The sequence below is a fragment of the Oryzias latipes genome, chromosome 6 (assembly GCF_053564925.1).
Source record: "Oryzias latipes strain Hd-rR chromosome 6, Olatipes_Hd-rR_3.1".
NCBI lineage: Eukaryota > Metazoa > Chordata > Actinopteri > Beloniformes > Adrianichthyidae > Oryzias > Oryzias latipes.
The window spans coordinates 32,486,462-32,512,741 of NC_136242.1; the positions used below are offsets into that span (position 1 = coordinate 32,486,462).

General features: G+C 40.8%; 1 protein-coding gene across 6 annotated transcripts in view; it reads right to left on the reverse strand.

Annotated features, from left to right (window-relative positions):
- fgd4a (FYVE, RhoGEF and PH domain containing 4a) overlaps positions 1-26,280 on the reverse strand; it is a 49,528-nt gene that overhangs the window by 17,231 nt on the left and 6,017 nt on the right. The window contains exons 1-2 of one of the 6 annotated variants that reach the window (XM_011476505.4): positions 25,590-26,172; positions 3,292-3,375 (exon numbers count right to left, since the gene is read on the reverse strand). In XM_011476505.4, the coding sequence (XP_011474807.1) occupies positions 3,292-3,375; positions 25,590-25,665 (160 nt within the window). In that variant the 5' untranslated portion in view covers positions 25,666-26,172. Of the gene's footprint in view, positions 1-237; positions 370-3,291; positions 3,376-7,645; positions 7,873-14,002; positions 14,492-25,589; positions 26,173-26,280 lie in introns of those variants that run through there. The other 5 variants (XM_011476507.3, XM_078949420.1, XM_011476503.4 and 2 more) reach the window with 5 other exon arrangements.

A 26,280-nucleotide genomic window follows, 5' to 3' on the forward strand; every position in this document is an offset into this window, starting at 1 on the left:
CTTAAAAAAAAGTGTCCTATACCAGAATCATGCAGCAGCATCGCCTTCACAGAGAAGCGAGCAGCGAGGTGAGCAGCCGACAGGAAATTTGTTCAAACTTTTACAGAAGATCAACACCGACATGTTTTAGCAAAAAGAAAAAAAGAAGAAATGAACTAAATCTATGTGTGACAAGTAACAAGTCCAAAAAAGCCCCCAAAAAACAAATCTAGGAATCAAAAGATCAATAACACTCACCGTGTTGGAAAGAAAAGCTGCATTCAATGATGCTTCTGAAAGGCTTGGGAACTAACTCAGCTCTGCATGTAGATTCACCAAACAGCCAGACTCCTCCCTCCTTCCTCCCCTTTCATTCACTCCCCCCTCATTGAAGCCTCTTTAGAGCGCAGACACAACCACAGATGCATCTTATTCTGACGGGACCTGCTGATTTTTTTTTCACGTTTCAATACCCAGCAAAGTAATCAAGTACATCGTCGGGGATTCGGGTCTTTGTAAATGTACCCGTTTAGAGGAGGTGCTCGCCTGTTCAAACGGCAAAAGAGAACCCTGAAAAGGTTTTGATGATGGTCATATGGTTGACATGACAACTTGAGTTCACGCAAACCATCACTCAATTGTTGTTAGGTTGACAAACACAACAGGAAGAGCTGTCAGCGTCACATCTGAGAAAGATCTAAAAGCTATTTTCATCACCACCTCAGGCACAGGTCTTCTGCAAACATGAACAGAGACAAAAAAATACATAAAAAAATGGCGGACTACAACATCATTAGACCACAAATGCATCGAGAAGCTACACCAGAGCAGATGCAGAGAGAGTTCAGCGCTGAGAAGAAACGCTCCGTTTGCAGAAGTCATCAGAGGGAACTGCAACCCCCGCTTCTCTATTTTCTGTGCTGCTGTGCTGCAGCGTGTGACAGCTTTGTTTCACAGCGCTCGTCCTATTGAGGAGCTGCTCGTAAATTCACCGACGTGCACACCAACCTTACACTTACACCTCCTGACACAACTCTTCTGTCAGCCACACGGTGCATTGATCACTCATCAGGCATCAAACGTGCTCAGTCAAGCAGCAGGTCCAGGAATGCAGAACATGGTCTCGGTGAAAACCAGTAAGACCAGAGCAAATTCCTGCACCAAAGTGTCCTCTTCAGTGCTCCAGATCACACATCTGATCCTTACGTTTAACCTAAAGCACCCCCATAGTGGGATTATGTCATCTGCGTTTACATTTCGTTAGGCAGAAAGCGATGAAAGGTGAATAGATCCCAAACGGCTTCCTCAGAAAATTCTCAGATCGTTGCAGCTCTGTTTTGTTTTCACTCTCACCTAAGAATGCAATACTTACTTTAAAGGGAGACTTTGAGGTTTATCTGTAATCTTTCAGGTTGAAATCAGTTTAAAGTAAACGTCTCAAAGTTTGGTGCTCTGATTCAATAGTTGACAAAAGATAAAAAAACTCCTCAAAGGTTATTTCTAAGATGATAAAAAAGATACAGCATTGTGCAAAAGATCGTAAAAAAAAGGCTGTAAACAAAAAGGTTTCTGAAATAAACGTCTTGATCATTAGATTTTTATCAATCAGGAAATTGCAATAAATAAACAAAAGAGAAATCTGAATTAAAATAATTTGGGATTTCCTAGCTTTGTTCTCAAACAGCATCAGTTCTTCTCGGTACGCCTGCACAGTAATTGAAAGATCTTGGCTCAAAACAACAGATCTTCTGTGGATGAAGGTTTTGTCACATCCTTCTGCATCTTCACTCCACGATTCTCAGATCAAGCCCCTCCCAGTCTCGGTCTTCTTCACGCTGAAGATACCTTCCGGTTGGATGTTTGGGGTCGTTGTGCTGCCGCAGAAGATCCTGCGCCTCCCTCGTGGTGTTGCATGATGGGTAAGTATCTTTCAGCACTGAGAAGAACCAATTCTGCATTTACAGGGATCGGGTTGACCCTTCTGATCAGACGTCTCCTGACAGTGGATGAATGAGTCCTGCTGGTTTCTGCCAGATCGGCGCAGACGCCACTGCTGGTCATCTTCTGATTCCGAAGGGTGATGAGCTCGATGCGTCTTTGATCTGCTGCCGACCACGGCGCCTACGATCCTCTGCGTTTCTGAAGACATCTTGAAGCTTGTAACCTTAGTCTGGGAGATACTAGCGTGTTTCGTTGCTTTGCCCATCGTTTCCATGACATAAAGCGGTCTTTCACTGCCTCATTTTTGGTTCTTCCTTACAAAGTTGGAAGTCTCCAACACACCGGTTCTGTTCAAGTTCATGGCCAGAATTTAACCCCCTTGAGTTTTAGCACCGATTCTTTATGACTAGTTGATGATACACCTGACTACAGTCCCACAATTCTACAAAATTCTTGAATTTATGCAGACGAGCCTCTAAGAATTGATGCTGGTATGAAGGGAAAAGGTAGAAACACAGACTTTTGTTGTTTGGTTTGTTGGTCCACATTGTATTTTGTGATAAAAAATTCTATTTTTTAATACTTTTGAAAGCTTTCTTTGTTCACTGTCATTTTTTAAACTTGCTTAGAGATTTTACACCATTCTGTAAATGTTTAAGTTATTTTAGAAGGTGATGCAAACTCAATATATTTTGGTTTTCTATCGCCTCCCTCCCTGATCATTCAGTGCATTACTGTCCGGTTTAACACAAAAAAAATCACTGTGAGGGATTTTTTTTCTGCTTCACACACACGATAATTCACTTTTATTCACTTTAAATTTAAACACAGACCAAATAAGACCTCTGAGAGGAGGGACATGTTAGGACAATATCTAAAAGAGAAGGACCCAGGAGAAAGAGAACCACAGAGCCAACATCAAATAGTTACATTTGCGAGAAAAGAAAGATACTAGACTAGGAAAAGGGGAAGAATGAGGAAAAGAGGAATAAAATAAATGGACCATAAAAACAGGAAAGAGAAGAAATTGATAAAGATGATTACAGAGTGCCATCGAATATTGGAGAAGGTTGAAGATAAAGTGAGCAAAAGAAAAAAAAAAGGAACCAAAGAGGTGATAGATTAAATTTAGAACCTATTCAGACACTGAAGTGACCTTTACTTCACACATATGAGCTGATGTTTTCAATTTTTTTTAAATTAAACATTTTTCAATTGAATTATACAGTAGCTCCCTCACTAAGAACCAGATGAGTGAATCTAAACAAGCCTCCAGATTCTGCTTCATGAGGAGAACCTACTAGAACATGAAAATGAGACAAAGGGCTTAGAACGGTATAAAAACATGAACAGAGAAGAGTCGATGCTTACCTAAAGACTGCTCGATTTTGACGGCCACACAGGTCTCGTCCTCTGCACTTCTGGTCTGGAAACAGGGAGTTTTGCCTCTTCTCGCTGCGAAAAACAAAAGAGGCAGTTATGCGTCATGCAGCATGAAAAACTGTTGGATTAGAAGTCGTGCGAGTACCTAAAGTCAATTCAGAAAACCCAAAATTGTGTGTTGCAGACTTGTTTTTATTTAGAAATGAAAAGATTTACATTTACACTCCAGTCCTTTGAGACAGAAACCCTCATTAGCATGTCTGTGATATGTTCTTATTATGCACATAAAAGATTAAAGAGAAAAGTATATAGTTGAGGCTGGAAAAACAATAATATCCTCATGAGAATGACATGATCCACAAACCACGCTGTCTGATAAAAGTGGATTTAAAGTCCAGGGTAAACAGAAGAAGAAGAAAACAACTGATCATTTATTGGATTCTTTAGTTTCCGAGTGTTCGGAAAATCACGGCAAGTTTCACCCAGAAAGCCTCCTGGTTGACCGAGCTGACCTGGTTTCTCTCACCAGAGCAGCCCATGAGGAAAAAACGAAAGGAGACAGATTTCAGGAAGGAAGGCGGCGGCGGTCCGAGCTTCATGACAGCAGAACCGAATCAGAATAATACATTCAAAACAACAGAGAAATAAAAAGTGAAGACATACATGCCATGAAAAAACTGCTTAAAAAAATGCAGTACATATTCATTTTGCTTTTTAAAATGTTCAACCAGAAATGTTATAGCTAAACTTTTCAAAAAACAAATGCAAAAAAAAGTAGACAAAGCCTTTTTAACCGCATTAACATCTTTATTGCATGTCGTGTGATGTCTGGAATAGTGTTCTAATACCCTCTAATGATAATTTATTTGATTTTTACATTATTTTTTCTCTTTTTACGTGTTTGATATCTTTTATTCACTTTCACTGATCTGCATCTGTCTATTAAGGTTCATTTATCTACTTATTTTTATCTGTTTGAACTTTTCTTTATTTTAAATGTTAGTTGTAACTCCAGTCTTTGTGACTGGAATGGTATCTCCCGGGTCCTGCTCTTTTTTAGATCTGGGGGGATCCAGTGCCAGAATATTTTGTGAACTTGAGTCGGAGTTTTTTTATTATGTTTTACGTAAAGCACTTTGAGAAAAACTAGTTGGAAAAGTTTTATACAAATAAAGTTTGATTTGATTTGAAGAGGTTTATCTTTGTTTCTTGATGTGTAATTTAGACTTTGAAAAAGTATTAATAACTTTAATAAAAGTGCAGAAATGCAATATAATGTCAAAAAGATTACATATTTTCTTTTATTTATTTTTTAAAAATGAAATAATATTTGAAACATTTGATTATATATATATATACACACACAAAATATATATAATACATTTCCTTAATTGTTTTCATTGCTGAAAATACTAAAAGAAACAAATCAATCAAGCCCAATTTCTCTCAATGTTCACTTTTTTTAGTTGAGATAAATTCATTTAGCAAAGGAACAAAAATGAAAATAAAAAGAACATGTAGCCAAAGAAGCAAAACATTAGCGGATAACCTCTGTAAAAATGTAACACCAAACGAGTAAAAGGCGAGTTTCAGACCTTTTCCATGAATTAATTAAATGAAGCAGTACATCTCCTTCTTTATGCCCAAAACAACAATTTCTCTGAAAATAGTGGATGTTCACATGCAAGTTGTCTTTAAAGAGGAAACATTCCCAGCTGGAGATGGTTTTGCTGCAGCTTAAAGAGTTTCTCCTGTGACTTTGGAATAAAACAGTGCAGAACAGCTAACTCCGAACAACCTTCAAATGATCCAGTTTACATTCTAAACATCCTGGTGCAGTAGTTTGATTAAATAGTGAAACTGACCCAGAACAGAGAGTTAAATTGGTTCATCTCTGCGTGAAAAAAAAACAAAATGCTACTCGAACGTTTAAGGATGAAAGATGCTAAAACAGCTGAAAGACAGAAATGCAATGATGGGGCAGTGTCTGAATTGGATGCAGGATAGATTTAGCAGATCAATAACTTATAAAATTTTGAAAAAAAAAATGGAACCAATGACTTGTTTTAAAGTCCTCACACTTCCATATCACCCCCCCCCCCCCCAATCAGGCCTTAAACCGGCGTCAGTAACAGCAGAGCTGACTAAGACTGATGTAGTGAGGATAAAAGCAAAGTGGACTCCATCAGAGAGTGTTTGTGCGTGGGGGGGGGGGCTGTCAGTTGGAAGTATGGACTGTGATTATGCGTGTGCGTGTCCGTCTGAGGTGGGGGGGGGGGGGGGGGTGTTAATATTCTGCTTGAGGGATTTAAAAAGGTTTTTTCGCGCACCATCTGGACCCCCGATGACGGGTCTGCCTGCTGTTCCGACATAAAAGATACACATAAATCCTTATTTACAATCCACACAAGTTCCTCTATGAAAATTAAAAAAAAAAAAAAAAAAAGAACATTTAAGCATCTTATCAAAGGTGCTGTGGACAAAGCAGACATTACAACCCCGCCCGCAACTTCCCCCTCCTCCAACCCGGTCCTCTCCAATGCCTATTGTTTCTCAACGTGGGGGATGTGTTACCATGTCAGCGCTGAAACGCACAAAGAAGAAGATGCCACACACTGTGCAAGAGCCGACGGTGATCCTATCTACACGCCTCAACGGCAGGAGCCGCTAAACAAACTTTACGTTTGGCTGAGCGGCTCAGCTGCTTCCTGTTTCCTCCTTTTATTACATAATCATAGAATCTGTGTGTAAAGTGGAGCCTGGCAATCCTCATATTTGGAAAAGTTCATCAAACAAAGAGCAAAGAAACGGAACTTTCTCTTTAAAGTTCCACTTTGATCTGTTGTAATCATGCCGTTTTTAGCCAATATAAAAAATGCGTGTGGGGCATAGTTTCTACAGAGTGTCAGGAGTTTATCGCCTCAGGGGTCCCCCCCCCCCCCCCCTCTGTTTGCATGCTTTCCCACCAGCTTGCAGGCCCAATACAACATTAGCGGTGCAGCAGAAATGATGGAACCATCCAGTTTAGGTCCAGATTCCAGCTCAGACGAGAAAAACAGAGACGTTCATGGATGATCAGAATGGAGCAGAGCAGGGAGCTTATGGAGTATTTTCTACGTCTATAATAATGAGCTATTTTTGAAACTGCTTTTTTCTCATGTGCTACTGATTCACAACCAAAATGCAATTTTATGCTTAGACAAAACATAATTTCACGATGGTTAAACAATTAAGACTAATATCATTTTTTTGAAATTCTACATATTAGAATAACAACAATAGTTAAAATTATGTAGTTTGTCCATTTTAAGAACATTCTGTAATCTTACCAGGTCGTTTGTTTTTTGGTGGGGATGCACAAATGATCATGGATTTAAAAAAAAAGCCAAATTATATTAAAAAACACATTTTATTTACCTAATATGCATGGACAAAGATGTCTCACTTTTTCTTTGTTGATGTAGAAATTAACCATACCAGATCTATGAACTCATTAAAGTCATGTTTTCTTAAAAATAATAAAAAAGCAAAGTGACTGAAATGAAAATGAAACTATTTTTTACATTTTCTCACAGGAAAGTTTTCAGAATTTCTAATAAGACATTCATTTTCAGTTGCAAAAGTGAAAGCTGCAAACAAAAAGTGGCATCTAAAAATGTCACGAAATATGATAAATGTATGACTTCTGTTCGATCCTTGTGTTTTTTTATTTTTGTGTCTAAAACTCATCATTTAGATTAGAGATTTACTCTGCAGATGAAATGTAAGCATGCATTCAGCTTTGTAATCAGACTACTCTGGCGTTTTTACTGAAAAGCACATCAAAGGTTGGCCGATTCACAAGTTCAACCGATCCTTTAAAGGTTTCCTCTTATCTAAAGTTGTGTTTTTGACACATCCAGTTATCTCCTGTGTTCTATAGGGGTGTTAAAGAGCTGTGACAATCTTCAGATTCTCAGACATGATTGGAAAGAGAAAGAAAAAAAAGGAAAGTATATAATCATACAGAAAATATTCTCAACAACTCCAGAAGAGGACATCAAATATCTTGCAAAAAATATTTAAAATTTAAAGTTCTGTCTCTAAACTTTAAGAATTTCTGATAAAAATTCAACAAAAATAAGTTTTAGTAAAAATACCCTGGATTTAACGTTTAAATTTAGCTTCAGATGTAAAAATAAGAGGTTAGGGCAGAGGTTAAGTGTGAACAATCCTAATTTTTTTCTTCAAGAAAGTTGTGAGATATTTTAGTGATGCATTCATAAAAGAAGCCATCAAACTCCTCAGACGTGTTTTCTAACCTTTTTTGACCTTTAAGCTCCTTAAAAATCGAAACGTTTACCTCTAAGTTGTGTCCTCAAGGTCAGCTGGGGTTTCCCCACGCTGCCCGTCACCCGGTATTTGTCCATCTTATGCCCTCCTCTCACCATCAAGCTCATGTCTCAGCTTTCTGTCCTCAGACACAAACCTCCCTGTTGGCGGGCAAGCCCATGTCTGTGTTTACGCCTGAAACGCTCCGCATACCTGCTGCTGCCGCCGCAGCCGCTGCTGTCACTGCACCAACCAGTTTCTTGGATACCAAAGTTACCACGTGAAGCAGAGAATAGCAGGAAGGGAGGAGGGAGACCTTGTCCTTCGAGATTCACCGTCGCCTCAGCACTTCCCCTGTAACAGCAGTCATTAAAGGGCTGGCCGGCGTTCAAGGACAAGTTCCCCCCCAAAAGTGGGAGGAGAAGATGAAACCGCGGTGGAAGAACAAGGACGGGAAAAGGACTAAAATGTTCACGCCGGAGAAGTTAATTATTAATAATCTGCAGTCTGATTCTTAATACATTTTGCTTATTAAATACAGTCTCATGCATTTTGCATGCATCCCTGCTAATGTGCAGTAAAACGAACCAGATCTCAGCTTGAATATCCCAAAGCATAAGTTGATTCAAATATGCATAAAAACCAAAATAAACAAAATAATCCAACTTTGGGACATCGATAAAAATATAAAACATCATTAGACACCAAAAAAAATAAAATTACTTTTCACTAAGCGGCAGCAAAATAACCTTTAACGCCCTCGTTGAATGGCAGGGTCGCCCTAATTAAAGATGACTTTCCTTCAATTCATAAATAATGGAAATAGGGGCCAGTATTAACATGCTAAGTCACACCTCTTTAATCAGACGGCTGCCTCTTCGCGTGATAATGCGCATGTTAGTCGGAGGCTCCTCAAAGAGGCCAGATGCGTCTCTCCTGATTGGCTCCTGTCCTCTTTTAATAGTCAATTAGCAAAGAATCATGACTCTCTGTCACTCGCACAATAATGCAAAAGCGGAAAGGCCTGGTAAAAACTCCGTGTTTAGTCACTCCACAGATGAGACCCATTTTCCTGACAAAGAGAAACATTTACTTGTTTAGCAGATGCTTTTTTTTTTTTCTCCAAAGGGACGCATGTAATGTTTGCAGTTTTATCTCCAAAAGTCTCTTTAACCAAACCACAACCAGGAAATCTCGCAGGGCAAGAGTTTATCGCCATGCAGATGTTTGAGTCTTAAAATTGAATTAACATCAAACTATTCTCTAATGCAGGTCGATGTTAGTAAGAGGTTGTTAGAGTGCAAAACTTAACCAGGCTTTCATACACTTTACATAATTATTTAAATGCCAAGGTTTTCCAAATGCTTTAATAAGGAATTTGTGTTTATTATTTACAACGATTACTAAAGTCACTTTCTTTCCACAACACATTTGTTAGAAACAAATCTAAAAAAACTGGAACACTGAGCTCAGGTTTTGGAATAGGCAACACAATCAAAGGATACACAAAACCCTGTGAGAAATGGGACAATTGGTGGCCAAGGAATCTGACATTTATGCTGTAGATACGACGGTCAGATACATGCAATAAAAAAAAAAGATCTTTAAATCCGTTTTGCAAGAGTAATTTAGCTCGTCTCAACAATGTTTTCCTTTTCCTTCCACTTTCGGCTTCTCCCATCAGGGGTCGCCACAGCGAACAAGTCGCATGGTAAATTTGGCAATGTTTTACGCCGGATGCCCTTCCTGACGCAACCCTCTCTAACCGGGCTTGGAACCGGCAGAGGTAGAGAAGGGAACAGGGAGCAGCCTGGAGTCGAACCCGGGTTTCACGGACGGAAGGCGCCGCAAACCAGCACGAGCTAAACTGGCTCTCAACAATGTTTTCCTAATAAAATGAATAAGCTGGAAATTGAGGATTTAGAAGTTGTTTTAAGGAAGAAACAACAAATAATTCAGGATCAGCATGAAAAAAAGCGAACAATCTCAAAGTTAGGTAAAAAAAAAAAGTTAAATAACCAAGAAGACCGAGGTGAGTGCATGAAATTAAATGCTACCCATGAGTCAAATCAATACTGAAGTCGCAAATTCACATCAATATTTCAAGTTTGAACACCGAAATTCTTTTTCAGCAAAAAAAAGAGATTTCTACTGGTACTTCAAATTTGTGGCAAAAAATAATAAATCATTTGGTTTTATCCACCCGTTTAGGTCATTTTCTTTCCTCTCTTGCGATACATTTATTCTAAACCTCAATCAAGGTATGTTTTAATACTTGGGCATGTAGGAGGGTGAACCTCTGATTGGAAAGTCACAGCTTTGCTTCCTGCTCTGTCCATGTGAGTGTCCTTTAGCAAGGCACTAAACTGAATGAGCTCATTTTTAGCTGACTTTAAGGAAACATAAGCAACAAAAATAAGTCTCTCGAAACCAGGAAACCCAATGACGACACTCATTCCTCTCACTCCACTTCCTTAAACATGTGTCTCATGAAAAATGAATGTTTCCTCCGTGCTCCCCAGCATGCTCTTTTCATTTGACCAGCAGGACAAGATAAGCTCTTGGCATGATCTGAGCATGCTCAGTGGCCCGTGGGGTAATGAGAGCAGGCCATGCCAGCAGCTGACTGAACCCCAGCGCCGTGATCCTGCATGAGTCACCGCTTTTGGATGACACCTTGTCACCCAACTTCTAAGAACGTGACAAAAATGTGAGGAATGCGTTTCTAATTCTAATGTTTAAAGAGACTCAAGTATGTTCTGGACGTCACACCCAGCGTGTTTGACGTCTTCAAAAGAAAAGCGTGTAGGTACAAACAACAGTGTGCAGACTCATCACGTAGAAAGGGACGGACAGATCATCCAAGCGATGCTGTCATTTCTCTTTCCCACCCCACACACTTTGACACCAATGTTTTTTTTCCTTTTCTTCAGAACGCCCACAAGCTGCACTGACTTCTTCTGTCACCAGCGCTTAATGTCCTCCTCTAACCTCCGTGACCTGCTCTTCCACATGGAAAAAAACCCAGAAATAAAAACAAAAAAAGATCACAGCTGCTGGGCCGGAGCTCCCGAATGTGTCAATCAATACCTAGCCTGCCCAATTACAGCGTCTGACGGAGTCCCAGCAGAGTTCACAAATGAACAGCAATGCTGATTCCCATCAGCCCCTGAAAGGTCTTACAGATGAGCTGCAGATATGTGACTGCACAAAATGACCAGGACTAAAAACCTCTCTGCACAAAGAATAAACAGAGGCCGTTGTCTACCCAAATCTCTGAATTCAATTCATTATATGTTTTGTGGAACAAACATGCAGTTTTAGGTCAGTAATCGTCTAAAACATGTAAAATGCCCAAAATAGCCCCACTTTTCCTGATTTCCATCGGTTGGGAGAAAAAGAAAGCGATTTCCTGATTGGAAATAGCTCCAAAAATAGCCCCATGAGAAGTTCCCACAGACTGCCCCTCATGAGTTGGTGATCTTGGTACAAACATCTGCAGATCAAAAAGGGAATCCACTATGGAAAGGTCAAACGAAGCATCAGTTCATGTTTGTTCGGCGTCTGTGACAGATTTAGAAGCTTGGTTTGTTCAAATAAAGGCTGAGAAAGCGTCATGGATAGAAACCTGCACAGAAAATCTGTTTTAGTTGCTTTAACCAGTTTTAAACAGTCCCTAAAAGACCCACTATAAGAAAAGATGAAAAGTGCTTTTGGTGTTTTTTTTTAACATGTTCTTGTGGCCTTTTTCTGATGATGGGGGACATGTATTAGGAAAATTAAAGTTGTATTTCTGAGTATTTCTTTATACAAATTCTTGTAAAATCAGGACAAAAAAAGTGCATTTCAAAAAAAATCTTATTTGTGACGTGGAAAAAACACTGGAGGCTCCAAGCCATAGACATGCTCCAAGCTCTCAGCAACGGGGAGGGTAGAGGGGCGGGGTTGCTCTGCACCAACAGTCCCGCCCACAGCTCAGAGGTGAATTCTAATGAACTCCTGCTGCTCTGCAGAAACGGTCCTAGGAAATGATGAAGGTTTTCAGATTTTGGCTAAAAATGGCATAATCATAATTAAAAGACCACTGGGAACACTTCATAAGTAGATCAAAAGAGGACTGGGATGAAACTTCAAGGTTGTTTTTTTTTTACAAATTGTGTACCATGTGAGAAATATCTAACAGAATTGTGAGGGGTCAAAGTTTGTGATGACAAAGTCTCTGTTTCGTCATCAATCCAGGAAATTAAGGACAACCAGAACAGATTTTTCTCCCTACTTCAGAGAAGAGTTAACCGGTGGAGAAATGTTGAGTCAATCAAACCAAGAGAAGGGCTAATTTGCCTTAAAAGGCCTCCTTGTTTTCAGCATGAATGAGTCCTTCTGACTGGAGCCCTCACTCACTCAGCCAGTTCGAAAGCATTTCTGGAGAACAGCCTCCCATAGTGGCCCCAAGCCAAAGCTGGATTCCCGACAGGCAAACGCAGAGGAAGTCTAACCAAATAGCAGGACACAAATATCCTCTTTTGCTTTAAGTGTTGCCTAAATCCTGGTGTGCAGAAGGTTTTTCTGAATCATCCGACTTAAAAACCAAAGATCGTCACCTTCAGGAGAAAGACGAACCGCTGAGGACAAAGGGACGAGATGATTGGCTGCCAGAAAAATGTGCTGAGTGATGGGGATGCAGCTAATGCAGACAAGGTGAGGAGGCAGAAAGCCGTGATGACGAGGCCACCGATATAAACCATGAGTCACTGAACAGACGGGATTTTTACCGCATATCTGGCTGTACCTCTGCAGACTCCTGGAAGACACTGGCATTTTTCTATTGTCTTTGCATTTCTTCCTCTTTCTCTGTACTTCTCTTTAGAAACCACTTGCTGTCATATTTTTGAACCGGTCTCAGGAACGTGATTCCTGTTTTTTCTGTCGTTGTTTGACCGTTTTACCCGTTTCAGAATAAATCAGCTTATTTCATCACATTAGATGGAAAAGAACAGAAGCAGAACATCCATATCGATGCTAAACTCCTTCCAAGCTGCATTTTCTGATCTTAGATCGGATCTGAAATGATTGAGTTTTGCAGGATTTGATTCACGATTGTCGTAAGACTGTGCCACACAGCCACTACGTACATTTTGTGCATATTGCACGGATGAAAATTGGTCAGCTAAAGGTCCACCAAGCTACATCAGGGTCAGGCAGGCAGGGGTCGATAAAAGGCATAAGATCCTCAGAAGAGAGACAGGATGGTCAAAATCCAGGCGAGGGTCGGGGCAGGCGGCAGGCAAACAGAGCCAGAATCAGGGTCAGGAGACAGCACATCCGGTCCAAACACAACGCTCGGTAAGAAAGGCGGAATGGCACAAACAATACTTCGCACTGAGCTGAAGTTAATGGAGTGTTTAAGTGTGCTATGGTTGTTTGAATGAAGGAGAGTCGGGTGTGCGGCATCCAGGAAGTGTGGTTAGAACTAGTGACAGAGTTCTGACTTCTGACAATAAAAGTCTATCAGACATACAAGGACATACGCGGAACGGTTCTGGAAGGTCACAAATTTGCACATCTTGCAAAAGTCATGCACAATGGCGTAAGATTAAAATAATAATTGTTTAAAAACAACGTAAAACACACTTCAAGCGAACCCCCGGACAGACATCTGTGTCAATCGACGAATGCCAAATGGAAGAAACATGTATATCATGCTTGTATCACTAAAGTCTAAAATGCATAAAATATGCATAGTGGCTGAGTGACACGGCCTTAAAACTCTAGGAGATGATGGCTAAAGAAGGACCAGTTAGATTCCTCCACACTTACTCTCAGGAGAAACTTTCCACCCACTGGAAAGTTATCTTGTTTGGTCGGTGTCAGCCGCTGATTTGTGAGTCATCTGCGAGTTCCCTGACTGTAAATAGAAACCTTGCTACGATTTTCTGCAGCTTCCTCCCAGGATGACAATGAAACTTTAGTGGGTGTTGTGAGCTTATGGACGGCTCGGTAGCTGCAAGAACAGCAACACAAACACTGACACCATCTCCTTTGCTGTCAATGTGCTAACCACAGCTGAAGAAACAGCTTATTAGGATCTGAAGCACCCTTTACCAAAGAGTGAACATAGAAATAAGAAGCTTTTAGTAAAAGCATGGAGAAAATCAATTGGCTTCATAGATATTTTATTGGTGTGTAAATATAATTTTTGTTACATTGAAGGTGTGCATTTTGAGTTTGTATTGCTCAAAAAGAAATGTGGGAAGAGCTGAATCACATGCAGCTTTAGTGAAGCCGGCTACCCCCCCCCCCCAAAAGCTGCATTGTGCCCTCGACGGATGAAAGCGGACGGACTGACAACGAGCCGGTGGAGGGGTGGGGTGGTGGGGGGGTTACTGACCTGAGCAGGAGGCTGTGTCCAGCCACAGCACGCTGAGGCGCAGCGAAGAGCAGAAACTGAAATCCCGTGACGGAAGCGGCCTCTCCCTCCTCTCCGCTCCCCCTCTGCCTCCCAGCTGAGGCTCACAGCGGCAGGTTCAGACTCGCCCGCAACTGCTGCATCCTCCCTTCGCCTCCCTCGCATCGACGCGCAGCCCCGCAGCGGTGATGCCCTCTTTCTGCCAGTCAACTCGCAACGCTCCCTTCTTCCCCTTTTGGGCGAATTCACATTCCTGCAGAGACTAGGGGCATATGGTGGTGGGGGGAGCGGCTCCCGGTGCCTGACTGAAGCCTCCTCTGTATGCCGGCGTGGGTGTGCGTCGCATGGACAAGCAGACTCATTGTGCTGAAGGAGGGGAGGGCTGGCGAGAGGGGAAGGGGCCAATAGCCGTTGTCATTTGCCGTCCGTGCTGCTGCTGCTGCTGGTGGTGGCTTTAATAGACACGAGGGTGACACAAAACAACCCCCCCTTCCTTTTGAAAGCAAAAAAGGGGAGCACAAAGGCAGCAGGGCATCTGGACAGAAGATTAAAAATTGATCCCTGTCAGCAGAAGGAAGTGTTGATTAATAGAATCTAACCCTTCATCCGTTATATTATTCAGAGGTGCAGAAGTGCTTTAAATGAGCTCGCAGATGTTTGAAGTAGTCAGTGAAATGTGGTTTAGTTCTCTCACACCAAAAAACTAAATCCATGTCTGAAACATGCATAGAAGGAGCGAACTTGGGAAGTACAAAAACTGTTTATTTCATAGTGCAAAGAAGATCAAAACCTGCATTTCTATCACTTTATGCCAAACCAAATGTGCATTCAGTTTATGTGCAGATGTTGAATTTTCACTTTTCTAATTTTTGTTTGAGTAAAAATCCAGACCAAAACAATCCTGAGAACATGCGGATTTACCCCAAAGTGCTCTGCTCTGCAGAGGCCGTCTCAGTCTCCTCCCACTTCTCTGTGGTCCAACATAACAGCAGAGTTGAATTTTGTAATCACACGTTTATGCTGTGGGTGTTTCCTGAAATGAGGATATGGTTGCAGCTTTGCAGCTGTAATAAAAGAAAAGCTGCCATGCGTCACCTCACCTCATCTCAGCTGACTCCAATAAAAGGCTAAAGCTTAGCAGGTGAAAAACCAGGACAGGCGCTGGCTGACAGGTGTGTTTGGCTACGTCACTGTGGTTCTGCAGGAAACCACCAGAAAATTCAACGTGGTGAGTTTTGAACCATTTGGTGATGAGACGCCATAAAATTAATCAATCGAGTGTCTTCTGATCTATTTTCAATGCATTCCCAGGGGTCTTTTATCACGATTATGACGTTTTTAGACGTCTGAGTTGTGGACGGGAGCATTCGCACAGAGCAACCCCGCCCCTCTTTTCCCTCGACGTCGCTGAGAGGGAGCTTGTGGCCCGGAGAGCACATTTTTTGAAACAGCATTTTTTTCGTCTTTTTACGATTTGAATCTAGAAATCTAGAAGAACTGCAGTTATAAGCTTAATTTTATTTATAGATGTCTTTCATCATAAGAAAAATGCCACAAGAACATGTTCAAAACACCCAAAACCCCATTTTCATCAAAGCGGGATCTTTAATTCTATGGAATAAAAGCAAACTTCACTGAATGTTAACGCATTTCAGGGTAAAATACAGTTTTTCAAGAAATAGGCACTTTGTGCGGTAACATTTTATTCTTTTGAACAGCTCCTGTTTTTTAATTTGTTCCTCTTCTGTTTCCTAACTATTCCACCCCCTAAATGTCAATTGTTCTTTTATAGTTTTATAGCTATTCTATTATTATAATTCTTTACTTTCTTTAACCGTTGTTGTTTTTTTGTTGTGTGCTGCAGACCTTTGGGCCAGGTCACCCCTGAAAAACAGACCTTAATCTGAAATGTTCTTTACCTGGTTAAACATAATGAATCATGTCTGTCAATGTTTTCCTGACAAACCGGTGATGTTGGTCGAGTCTCTTCAGCACAGACGAGGAAGAGGACTTGTTCTGAAATGACTTGCAGAAAGTGCGAGAGCGGCGCACATATGGAAGGAAGTGCAGCTTTCGTAAGCCGGTGGAACGCGTGAACCGTTTTGTGCGACGAAGGGCACACACTTCAGCCATCCACAAACTCACACTCGCCTCATTTCCTGTTACACCTCCTCCTTTCATCATAAAACGTCATTCTTTTATTTCTCTTCACCATCACATTAATAACGCAGCAGCAGCACAGCTGGATGTTCTCCCTGACCAAACAAGGTATGAATATTTTTCAGGCACACCGTCTTCCTCAGACAAACTCCTTCAGACCCGAATCCGACTCCACATCATTACTCCACACTGTGATTATTGTGTAGCGGGTCCAGGCAGTGATAACGACATCCGGACATCTGCAGCCCTTCATTTAACGTGTGTGTGGTAGCTCCTTTAGTTAAGGACACTTCCTGCAGACGCACTGTTGCTCAGGAGATGCATAAGTGCATGAAGACGGGATTGAAGGTGGATGGAACTATTTATTTCATGGTGCAAAGTTGATCAAAACATGCATTTCTATCACTTTACATTTCAGTTTTCGCACTTTTGTCTGAGTTAAAATTCAGACCAAAACAGTCCTGGAATATGTGGAGTTACCTCAGAGTGCTGGGAAAATGCTTTCTGCAGAGACCGTTTCAGTCTCCTTCCACTTCTCCAACATAAATATTCCTAAAGTCTCCAGAGCCAGATCAGTCGATGAAAACAAAGACGTGCATGGATCTAGTCGTCTACTAGTGGATGCATCACAACAGAGTGAAGGACGGAGCTTGTGTAAGCTTAATTTTCTTTCTTTCTTTATGTATATATATATGCCCTTCATCAGAAAAAAGCCACAAGAATATGTCAAAAGCATAAAAAACAATTTTCATCAGAGTGGGTCTTTAAGCTCAGAAGGTGTTTTTAAAGTTGGAGCTTATTAATGTGATATTGACACTTGACCCCAATCTTAACATTGCAAAAAAAGGCAATAGATCCATCATTTTTATTATTCTGTGATGTGAAAGTACTAAAAATTAATGACCTACTTTATTACAACAAGCACACAAAACATTGTTATGCCTCAATTTACAGGTTCAATTCAATAAATGCCGTATTGACCTAAAACAATATGAAACATTTAGAAAACCCCGATTTAGAACAACGCCGTTGGAAAGATCGATTTCAGTGTACGAACTTAACATATGGAGAAATCTGGACAAAGAAACTAAAAATACAAAAACAATTGCTGCCTTTAAACGTCTTACTACAAATGAGATGCTAAGCATATTTTATATATAGTATCTAGTATCAAGCAAAATTCACTGCTCCTTTTTTTTTTATATATATATATATGTTTTTAACCTGTCCTGTCCAACAGCTGGGAAAACAGATGAGAGAATTCACTGCTCCTTTTAATTTATTAACTTATCATTTTATTTGTTATTACAATGTTATGCATTATTTTGATGTTAATAAATTAAATACATGTTAAAAATAATAAGCATAATAATATTTTGTATCTACATTTTCCCCAAAACAAATGAACCAACAAGCTTTGACAGGGATTGTTCTAAATCTGTACTTGTATATTGTTTTCCAAATTAATGAAACTACTTTTAGGCATTTATTAAATCTCTTGCACTGCATTTCTACCATGAGCAGAGGGAGGACTGCACGTCTGTGCAGAAATCATATGGGCACGCTGCAAGTTTAGCTCATTTGTCCAAATATTTCAACAACGCTGGATGACTGTTCAACAGCTCAGAATCGAGAGGTAGAAACAGCTGCTCAGCTCTACTCCAGGCTCAGAGGCCATTATTTTCTCATTCATTGTTTTGGATGTGAATCTGGGTGGTAATAAACGAGGAGAGCACTCAATGATTCAACTTTGATTTGGGGTTTTGTTTATTAAAAATCTCTGAATCTGTAAGACGCATAAAAAGGCTTTAGATAAAGCATCAAGTTTAATGAAATATAATTTTGCAATAAAATAGAGAGGGATGAGCTTTTTTTTGTCCTGCCCAGCAAATGAACACACAGAGTGCAGCTGAGAGCCTCTTGTGATGGACGTGTGATGCTTTTACAATGGGGGTTGTTTGCTACTCTTGGAGTTTGTTCATGTAAACCCCTTCTGTAACAGATGTGAACTTTATCGAGTTTTAGCCGCTCGGACAGGACGAGAGGGGAGGCGGGTGTGTGGATAATAATACAAGGTCATGGTATGGGTGCCATATGTGCCTTACATTACATGCATTAATGCTCACACACACACAAAACAGTTTGCAAGTCTTAATCACATCTATTCGATTTCCCGGCATCTATAGAAGACTTCCTGCTGCACGTCACTCCCCACTGGTGCACATGCACATGACAGACAGAAGCTCGGGGGCAACCCCCTACAAGCGTGCCAGACCCCCACCATGGAAACGGAGTGGAATGTAATGCCCCTACATCCGTAGGGACAGGGGCCCGAACCATGCAGGGACCTGCCCCTCCCCCCAGGTGTCCATGGCCCAGACCCAAGCCCCAACTACCAGAGACATACAACCCCGCCCAGATGAGGGGTTCTGAGCCCCCCCCCCAGAAGCGAGCCACGACTAGCCCATCCTGCCCCCTGACAGCCTGCCCATCAGCCCCACCAAGACCGACAGCAACGATGGAAAATTCTTGGGGTGGCCCGGTGCTCTAACGCAGAGAACCCTGCTCGCACCCCGAGAACACAGCCCCCCCGGCTCAGAGGTTATGGACTCCCCCACCGATCAGAAAGTGAGCCGCCAGATGTGGAGTACAGGATCCCCCTGGACACCCCAGCCCGCCCCCAGCACCAGCCCATCCAACCCAGGTCGAGGCGGGAGACAGGGTTTGACGAGACCACCACCCTGCCGGTGTGTACATGTGTGCTCATGTGCTAAAGGGGGTGCAGTTGAATCCACCAACAGCTGCATCCGACCCCCCAACACTCCCTCCAAAGGGCCCTGCGTGTGTGAGATCTGCATCATGGTGAACTATCTGTAGTGTGTGAGCTAAAAAGAGGTGAGTTTAAAATTGGTGGTTTCCTTCAGCAATGATCCCTATGTGTCTAAAGCAATTAAAAACTGGGGCAGAAGGGGGGGACCCCTTTTTATTTTTAAACCCTCAAGAGGGATCAGCTTTAATTTAATGGATGCTGAACAAAGTCAGACGTCTTCACCACACCTTGGCTTATTTAGACCTGGTGAACCAGGAAATATGAGATGCAAATTCTTCCTTTGATTTATTTTACTGGAAAGAAAAACTGAAAACCTCCGCATTTCCTGCATTCGTTTTAAAATAAAACCTCTGTAAAGCCTAAACATGCATAAAATGTAATGAAATAATATATATTTTTATATAAATTGTCCTGACTTTTAATCCAGTGATTCATATCTCCAGGGTTGCTGTGGGTAAATAGGACAGGAGTTCATATTCCGACCCAAAGTGACGCGTGAGGAACATTTATTTATCGCTGCTGCATGTGTTTATTTCTGCACTTTTTTTTAGAGTTTAAAATATATTCATGGTTAAAAAAAAAATCACAAATATTCAGCATTTAAAAATATATTTCATGTTATTATCTACAATTCATTTGTCTTTTCTGTTTATTTTACTAAAAAAAAATAACCATAAAAAATGCCAGGGATCTTACGTATGTATGTATATTTATATATTTAAAGTCAATGACCTGTCAAATAAGCCCACACAGACATATTCTTATCAGAAGAATTGCCTGTTGTTACCATGGTGACACTTTTTATAGATGGTAAGTAACAGGCTGTTTAAGTATTCACTGTTAAAACCAGCAATGCGTTGTGAGGGAGCACGCTAAAGTATGGATCTCTGTCACGCAGAGACATGCATCATGCATGAAGGCAGGATGCAAATAATGCCTGTCATTGGTGTGCACCGCCAGCAACATAAAAGAAATAAACCGCTTCATTTACAGACGGCTTAAAAACAAATGACCTTTCAGCTCTGCAGCCACAGATCAAGCGGTTGTCACATGCTGTGAATGTCAGCTCAAAAAAAATAAAAAAATATAAACTCTCCTCAAAATGTCATCCAGGCTCCCTCTGTTGGTAAAAAGGGATTATTTAATCATTTACTGTAGATTTTGGTTTGTTCGGACCTAAGACAAAGAAATAGAGAGAATTTATTAAACCTGTAAAACATGAGCTTTGATGGTTTGGTGAAAAACCACTAAAAAAAATCCACAGTGTAGCCTTACAAACACGAGCAATGTGTGGTTCAGGAAAGTGCAATATCTGATATCAACTTATTCAATTAAATCACACATGTGCAAATATGTTTAAATAAGTGCAGTTATAGGTGATTCTTTTTCTATTTTCAAGTGCAATGCTACATCATTCTATGGTCAACAGGACAGTCCACCATGATTCAGTGAAAGTACTGTAGATGTACATAATTTAGATTTCCAGTATTTTTAATTTTGATTTATTTTCCTTTCTAATTTCTGTTCTTTTGAACACTTTGGGAGCATCATATAAAGTCATTGTGCATACAATTCCAATAAAGGAAATTCTGATTGGGGTTCAGTTCTCCATCCAGATCTGTTATGCTACAAAGGATTTTAAACTAAATCAGTGCAGTGGAAGGGCGGTTGACCTCTGATTGCAAGAGTGCAGGTTCAATTCCCGCCATGTGTCGAAGTGTCCTTGGGCAAGACACTGACTGAACCCCACCTTTCCTCTGGTGAAAGGTTGGTGTCAGTGTTCGGCAGCGGAGCCGCCACCAGTGTGTGAAATGCGCTATACAAGTATACGCCATTTACCATAAAAAAGTTGTTTTTGCTAGAAACTGCCAATACAAACAACTTTATGACCTGGTTAGATTGCAAAAGCGTTCTCTGTATGAACACACCAAGTAATTCTAAGTATTATAACTTTTATAATAATGGTAAAACTATCCTTGCTAGGTGTCGCTGAGTAGCCGGAGCCTATCCCGGTTACCTTTGGGCCGTTCTTCCTGGACAGGTTGCCAGTCCATGGCACGCTAAACAAATTGATATTAGCCTAAATTGTTGCACTATTTTGAAATTTTTACTAAAGACAGAACCTTGAAGACACTACTTTACACTTACTCATGTAAGTTAGATGTAAAGTCGGCTTCATAAAACCACTTTTAAAGTCAGATCATCGTTTAGCAATGGACACATGTTGGACACGCAAACAGCTGACAAAAATACACAAATAGCTGGTACATATGTAATATATAGTAAATATTTTCAGTCTTTTATATGTTTCATATTCCACCTGTGTGATGATGCAGAACTCATTTTCTCATGGTGCCACTACATTTTTGTTACAAATGTTTGCCTTCGGTCGGATCTCTGCAGAAATCCGCCCCATTGTGCAGCTCTGTGAGTAAATATTCTGTCACTTCCCTTCCTCTTCGTCTATCAAACAGACAGTCCATCTTATAAAGCTGCAGATGTGGTTTCCAGCTCATTTTCTATCACTTGAAGGAAGGGAAGGAAGACTAGAACCCATGACTTGGCCCACATTGTCTTCTCACATGCATGTTGCCAATGCACACACGGTTTGGCACAGACTAAATTAGAGCCCCTGCTGCTTTCGTCAACTCCCTCCTCCTCATGGTGCACCGCAAACGTCGAGAAGGTCAGCGATGAACGACGAGCATTGTCCGCACACACAACCATGTTCCGTTCAGCTCCAATAAAAGCAACAAGAACAAAACAAGCACAGGTGAACGGTGCGAATCCTGCTTCTGCAGTTCGTCTGTCATCAGAGCACAGCAGGCGACGAGGCGACATCAGCCCACAAGCATCACACTCTGCTGGTTCCCATCCGGCCACACACTGTGGTCCCTGCCAACCTGCTAAGAATTGCAGCTGGAGGGGGGTTAATGCAGTTTATCTAGACACACATTGATTAAACAATTAGTTTAGTGAGAGTGAGGAAGCCTCCGCAGAGCCGAAGACACTTTAACGCTTTCATTATCCCTCTTATCGTTCTCATCTACCCTCACAGAGAAAATCCCACCCTAATCCCGACTAAACCCCCAAACCGGGTTGATAGGAACAATTAATGCTGATAAATAATCCAACGCTCCTGAAAGTATCACAGAGGCTTTGTTGGAATGTGTGTATGGGATAGAACAAAACCTCATTAAAGGTATCAAGAGGGAGCTGCAGCTACAATACTCAGAAAAATCAACCACATTTACATCGCTGGAAGTGCTGAATTGATCTGTATGAGTAAATCAATGCTGTTGCAGAGATTTTTAAAAATTACGTTCAGCTCCAAGGTCTACATATAATTATATTTTCATCATTTAACAGTCCTATTTTCATTTACTGCTGTTTGGTTTCAACAGATAAATGTCTGGATGTTTATAACTCCGCTGATTGATGAGTTTTCTGGGATCCGCCTCAGTTGTGGCTCGCTGTCACCCTATATGGTGGAAATGCAGAGAATAAAATTAAAAAAAAAAAAAAACTGATGATGCATCACAAAAGCCTGCAGCAAACTGACTTCTGCAGCCTTTATTCTGCTAATTTAACTGCCCTTTTATAATAAATCAACAATTTTAATGGTATTGTATGGTCCGCAGGCGCTACCTGCCCCTGCCGCCCCCTTTTGACCCACCCTTCACTATGCCCTTGCGCCCATGCCAACCTGTTCAGAGCTGCACGTCACAAACACTTTTTCAAAATGGCAGCTTTTGTGTTGGTTTCATCTCCATAGCAACCAATTTATGTTTTGGTCATCTGGATGTGACGAACAGGTCTGTCATTTTTTTGGGAAAACCAGCAAAAGTAATCTTTTGGATTATCTTGCCAACGCAGGTTTTTTGTCAACCACGCCCACATTCCCAATATGCTCATATCACATGTAATCGCTTTTAATTCCAACATTTTTCCAAAGTAGCTCCCCAATGGTGCTTGAGGAGTTAGGAATCGATAGATCGAAATCCTTAGAAGGACTTTAGGAAGGTACTGAGGGTAAATCTTTTTGATAGTGATCGATGGCAGCCTCTTCCCGAGGTCAAAGGTCAATGAAACTTTGGTAATAGTTAAAGACTTTACCAATTTCGTGAAGATGGCTCAAACAAGTTTTTTTTTTCCCGCCCCATTTTTGTGGGAAGCTGTTAAAAATCAACAAAATTTCACACTTTGCCACAAAATTTCCACCAACCCGTATGTCCAGTGGCCATCCCATAATAGTTCCAAAACTTCCTTTGAATATGCCTGACACATGTGTTTTGGCTTCATTAGTGGATCTTGAAATACTTTTTCGAGCCCCATAAGAGATTTTGGCCTCGTTGATTTTTTTTTACCGTTTCGCCCGCTGTGATGTCATCGCTTTTTGGAGAGAGTTTGGTGACGGGAACGAAATTTGTGCTCCAATGTGCAGTAAGAAATAAGACTTGCAAAGAATTGATCCTTAAAATGCGAATCTGTCATTCTGACTGCTGCAGGACAGAATTAGATTATAAATTTTATTAGCTCAAAGACAGTGAAGACCCTGAAAGTTCATATGAGGTGACAGAAGAAAGACTATGTACATTTATTTGTTTTATGCTGGCTTCTAAAATCCAGATGATATAATCCAACTGGAAACACTTCAAATTATCGGAAGAAGTTAAATATTCTCTGCAGATAAGCAGCTCCAATAGTGAAACCTGATTTCTCAGGTATATTATCTGATTTAACTTACAGATTGGTAAATAATTCTGTGCAGCAGACTCGTTTGAGTTAAAAGAATACCAACAGAAAAGAAGAAAATATACATTTTAATGCTTACAATGTTTTAACGTGAAAAAAAAATCTGTATCATTATTTAGTCAAAATAATAACATAATGATGTTTTCCTGTGTTTTCTTTTTCCTGGTTTTATGAATGTTTAGTTCATTTTGTGTTTTTTTTGTTCCTGTTCTCAAGTTTGCACTCAGATGGTTTTGTCCCCTGACTGTATTTAAGTCTAAACTTTTGTATTTCTACCTTTCATTTGTGACTTTTGTAGTTAAGTTTGTTTGTTTTCTTTGCTTAATTTTTTTTTCAGTTTTTTGCAACTTTGTCTCTGATTTCCACTGTTCTTATACGCTTTTAAAATTTTTATCCAGGACTGCATGTAGCATAATTTTGAATAGAAAAAAAAACACTATAGAATAATAAAAAAAGATATATACATATATAAGAGTCAGACATGAAAAAGTTAAATCAAATGTCAACTTTTAGCATCCATCTTTTTTAGACATGAGTAGTGCTTTATTGGATCTGGTTTACAAAAGTTCTTTTTTTTTTAAATGAAATGAGGAAATATCTTTGAAATATGATAATAAGTCATACATTTAGACCCAACCGAATGAGCCATCTTATCTCTTTATTTCTCAAATGTTTCATTTTTTAGAAAAAACAACTTCTAAAATAATGTTCAAGAATCTAAAGCCACTTCAATCCAATACTTTTTATTTTTACAAAAGAAAAACCAAAAGTAACCTATTCTTATGGCTTAATAGTTTTGTAGAAAAATAAATCAGTTTGTCTTTCCTTCATGCATTCACGCCAGCTCATAAATGCATCCGTGATCAAACGGCACAGCTGATTCCTCATCATTCACAACCACCGATCAACAAGCAGGAGAAGAAAAGACAGTTGCTGTCTGTGGAGAACAATAATCCTGTTTTTAAAAGGAAATTTGCAGCTAAACTGAATCCATTTTTGTTCATATTTCTCTTTAAACCTCACAGATCGCCTGGCATCAACAAAATATTACAACTTTAAACCTAAAAACTGTATTTTTTTAGCTAAATCTAGGGGAAGGAAGCCAAACAGAGCAACAAAAATAGATCTGAGATTCATACTATGACCAGATCTGTCCCATGATCACCACTAAACAAGACTTTTATAATTAGACCACCGATTTACTGGCACCCTAGGTCCATTATAAAACACAAAGGATGTGCTGAAAGGACTCAGGCCTGCTGGTGTTCCCAGCCTTTTCCTTCCTGTCAGTGTAAACGGGGCAGAAAGCCTCACAATGTTTCCTCTGGTTGGCTCTTAAACACTCAGCTCCGCTCAGCAGCCACACTGGAAGGGAGGCGGCACAGCTGAGAGTCTGCCCCCCAACAAGCCGCTGGGGAAGCTGCCAAAAGGCCAGAGTGGTTGGAAGAAGGTCTTAAGAAAGGGGGGGACGTGGTTCCCAGGCCTCTAAGAAAAAAACCTTCCCTTTCTGTCCAGAGTGGTGAATTTAAAGGCCTTCTCTCATGCTGCTACCCAGCAGCATGCCAGTTCACACAGAGACCAGCGAAGCAGACGGTAAATCGACAGACTGCCAACGAGAAGCTCCACTCTGTGGTGCTGCTAATAAAACCTCACAGAAGTAACAGGAGGATAGGAGGAAACCATTTACTTGAGGAGCAGCAGCATCTCCACCATCAAAGCATGAAGCCCAAGTGTTGGGCGAAAAAAACACAGGGAAGTTCTGAGATTCTTTTTCCACATCCGACTATGTTTATAAAAGGCAGGTGAGAAGCTTCCAGGTCTTACCACAACAGCAGAGAAGACAAGTCTTTGAAGTTTTACTTTTCCGACTCCAGAACCAGTATTTCCGTCGGCGTTTCATCGTCAGCCCCCTTAAAGGCTCCCGACATGTACTTCCAGCTAATCAAACAGATCCTCCTCTTTTGGAGTTTCCCCGAAGTCAGTCCGTCTCAGACTGGATCTCCAACGACCACGGTCCATGATGAATCCAAGAAAAAGAAGAAGAAGAAGAAGAAGAAGTACAGCAGACGAGCAGGAAAGGTCCACTTCTCATGGAAAAAGTCTTCACCCTCTGTCAGTTACTGCCTTGTCTTTTCTACTTCAGTGCACATAGATGTGAGGATGAGTCTCCCTCAGGATGCACGTGTGCTGTAATCCAATGAAGTCACACATCTTAATGAGATGATTCAAACATCCAGAAGCAATTTCTCATCTGTTCTTCTTGCAAAAGGAGTTTCCTAAATGTTGTAATCTTCTAATCCAAAACAAAAAAAACCTCCCTCCAAGTGTTTCTTTGTCCATCAGTCCAGCTGGGCGGTTCAGAAATTGTAGCTCACAGTGAGCTGTGTTAACAGAAATGAAGGTCTGCGTGGAAAAGCTCTTCTGCTCAACAATGCCAGTCAGGAGGAGGAAATGACAAGCATCACAGCCAGGAAGCTCTAAGCTGGTCCATGGAGAGAAAAACACCGTCTCCTCT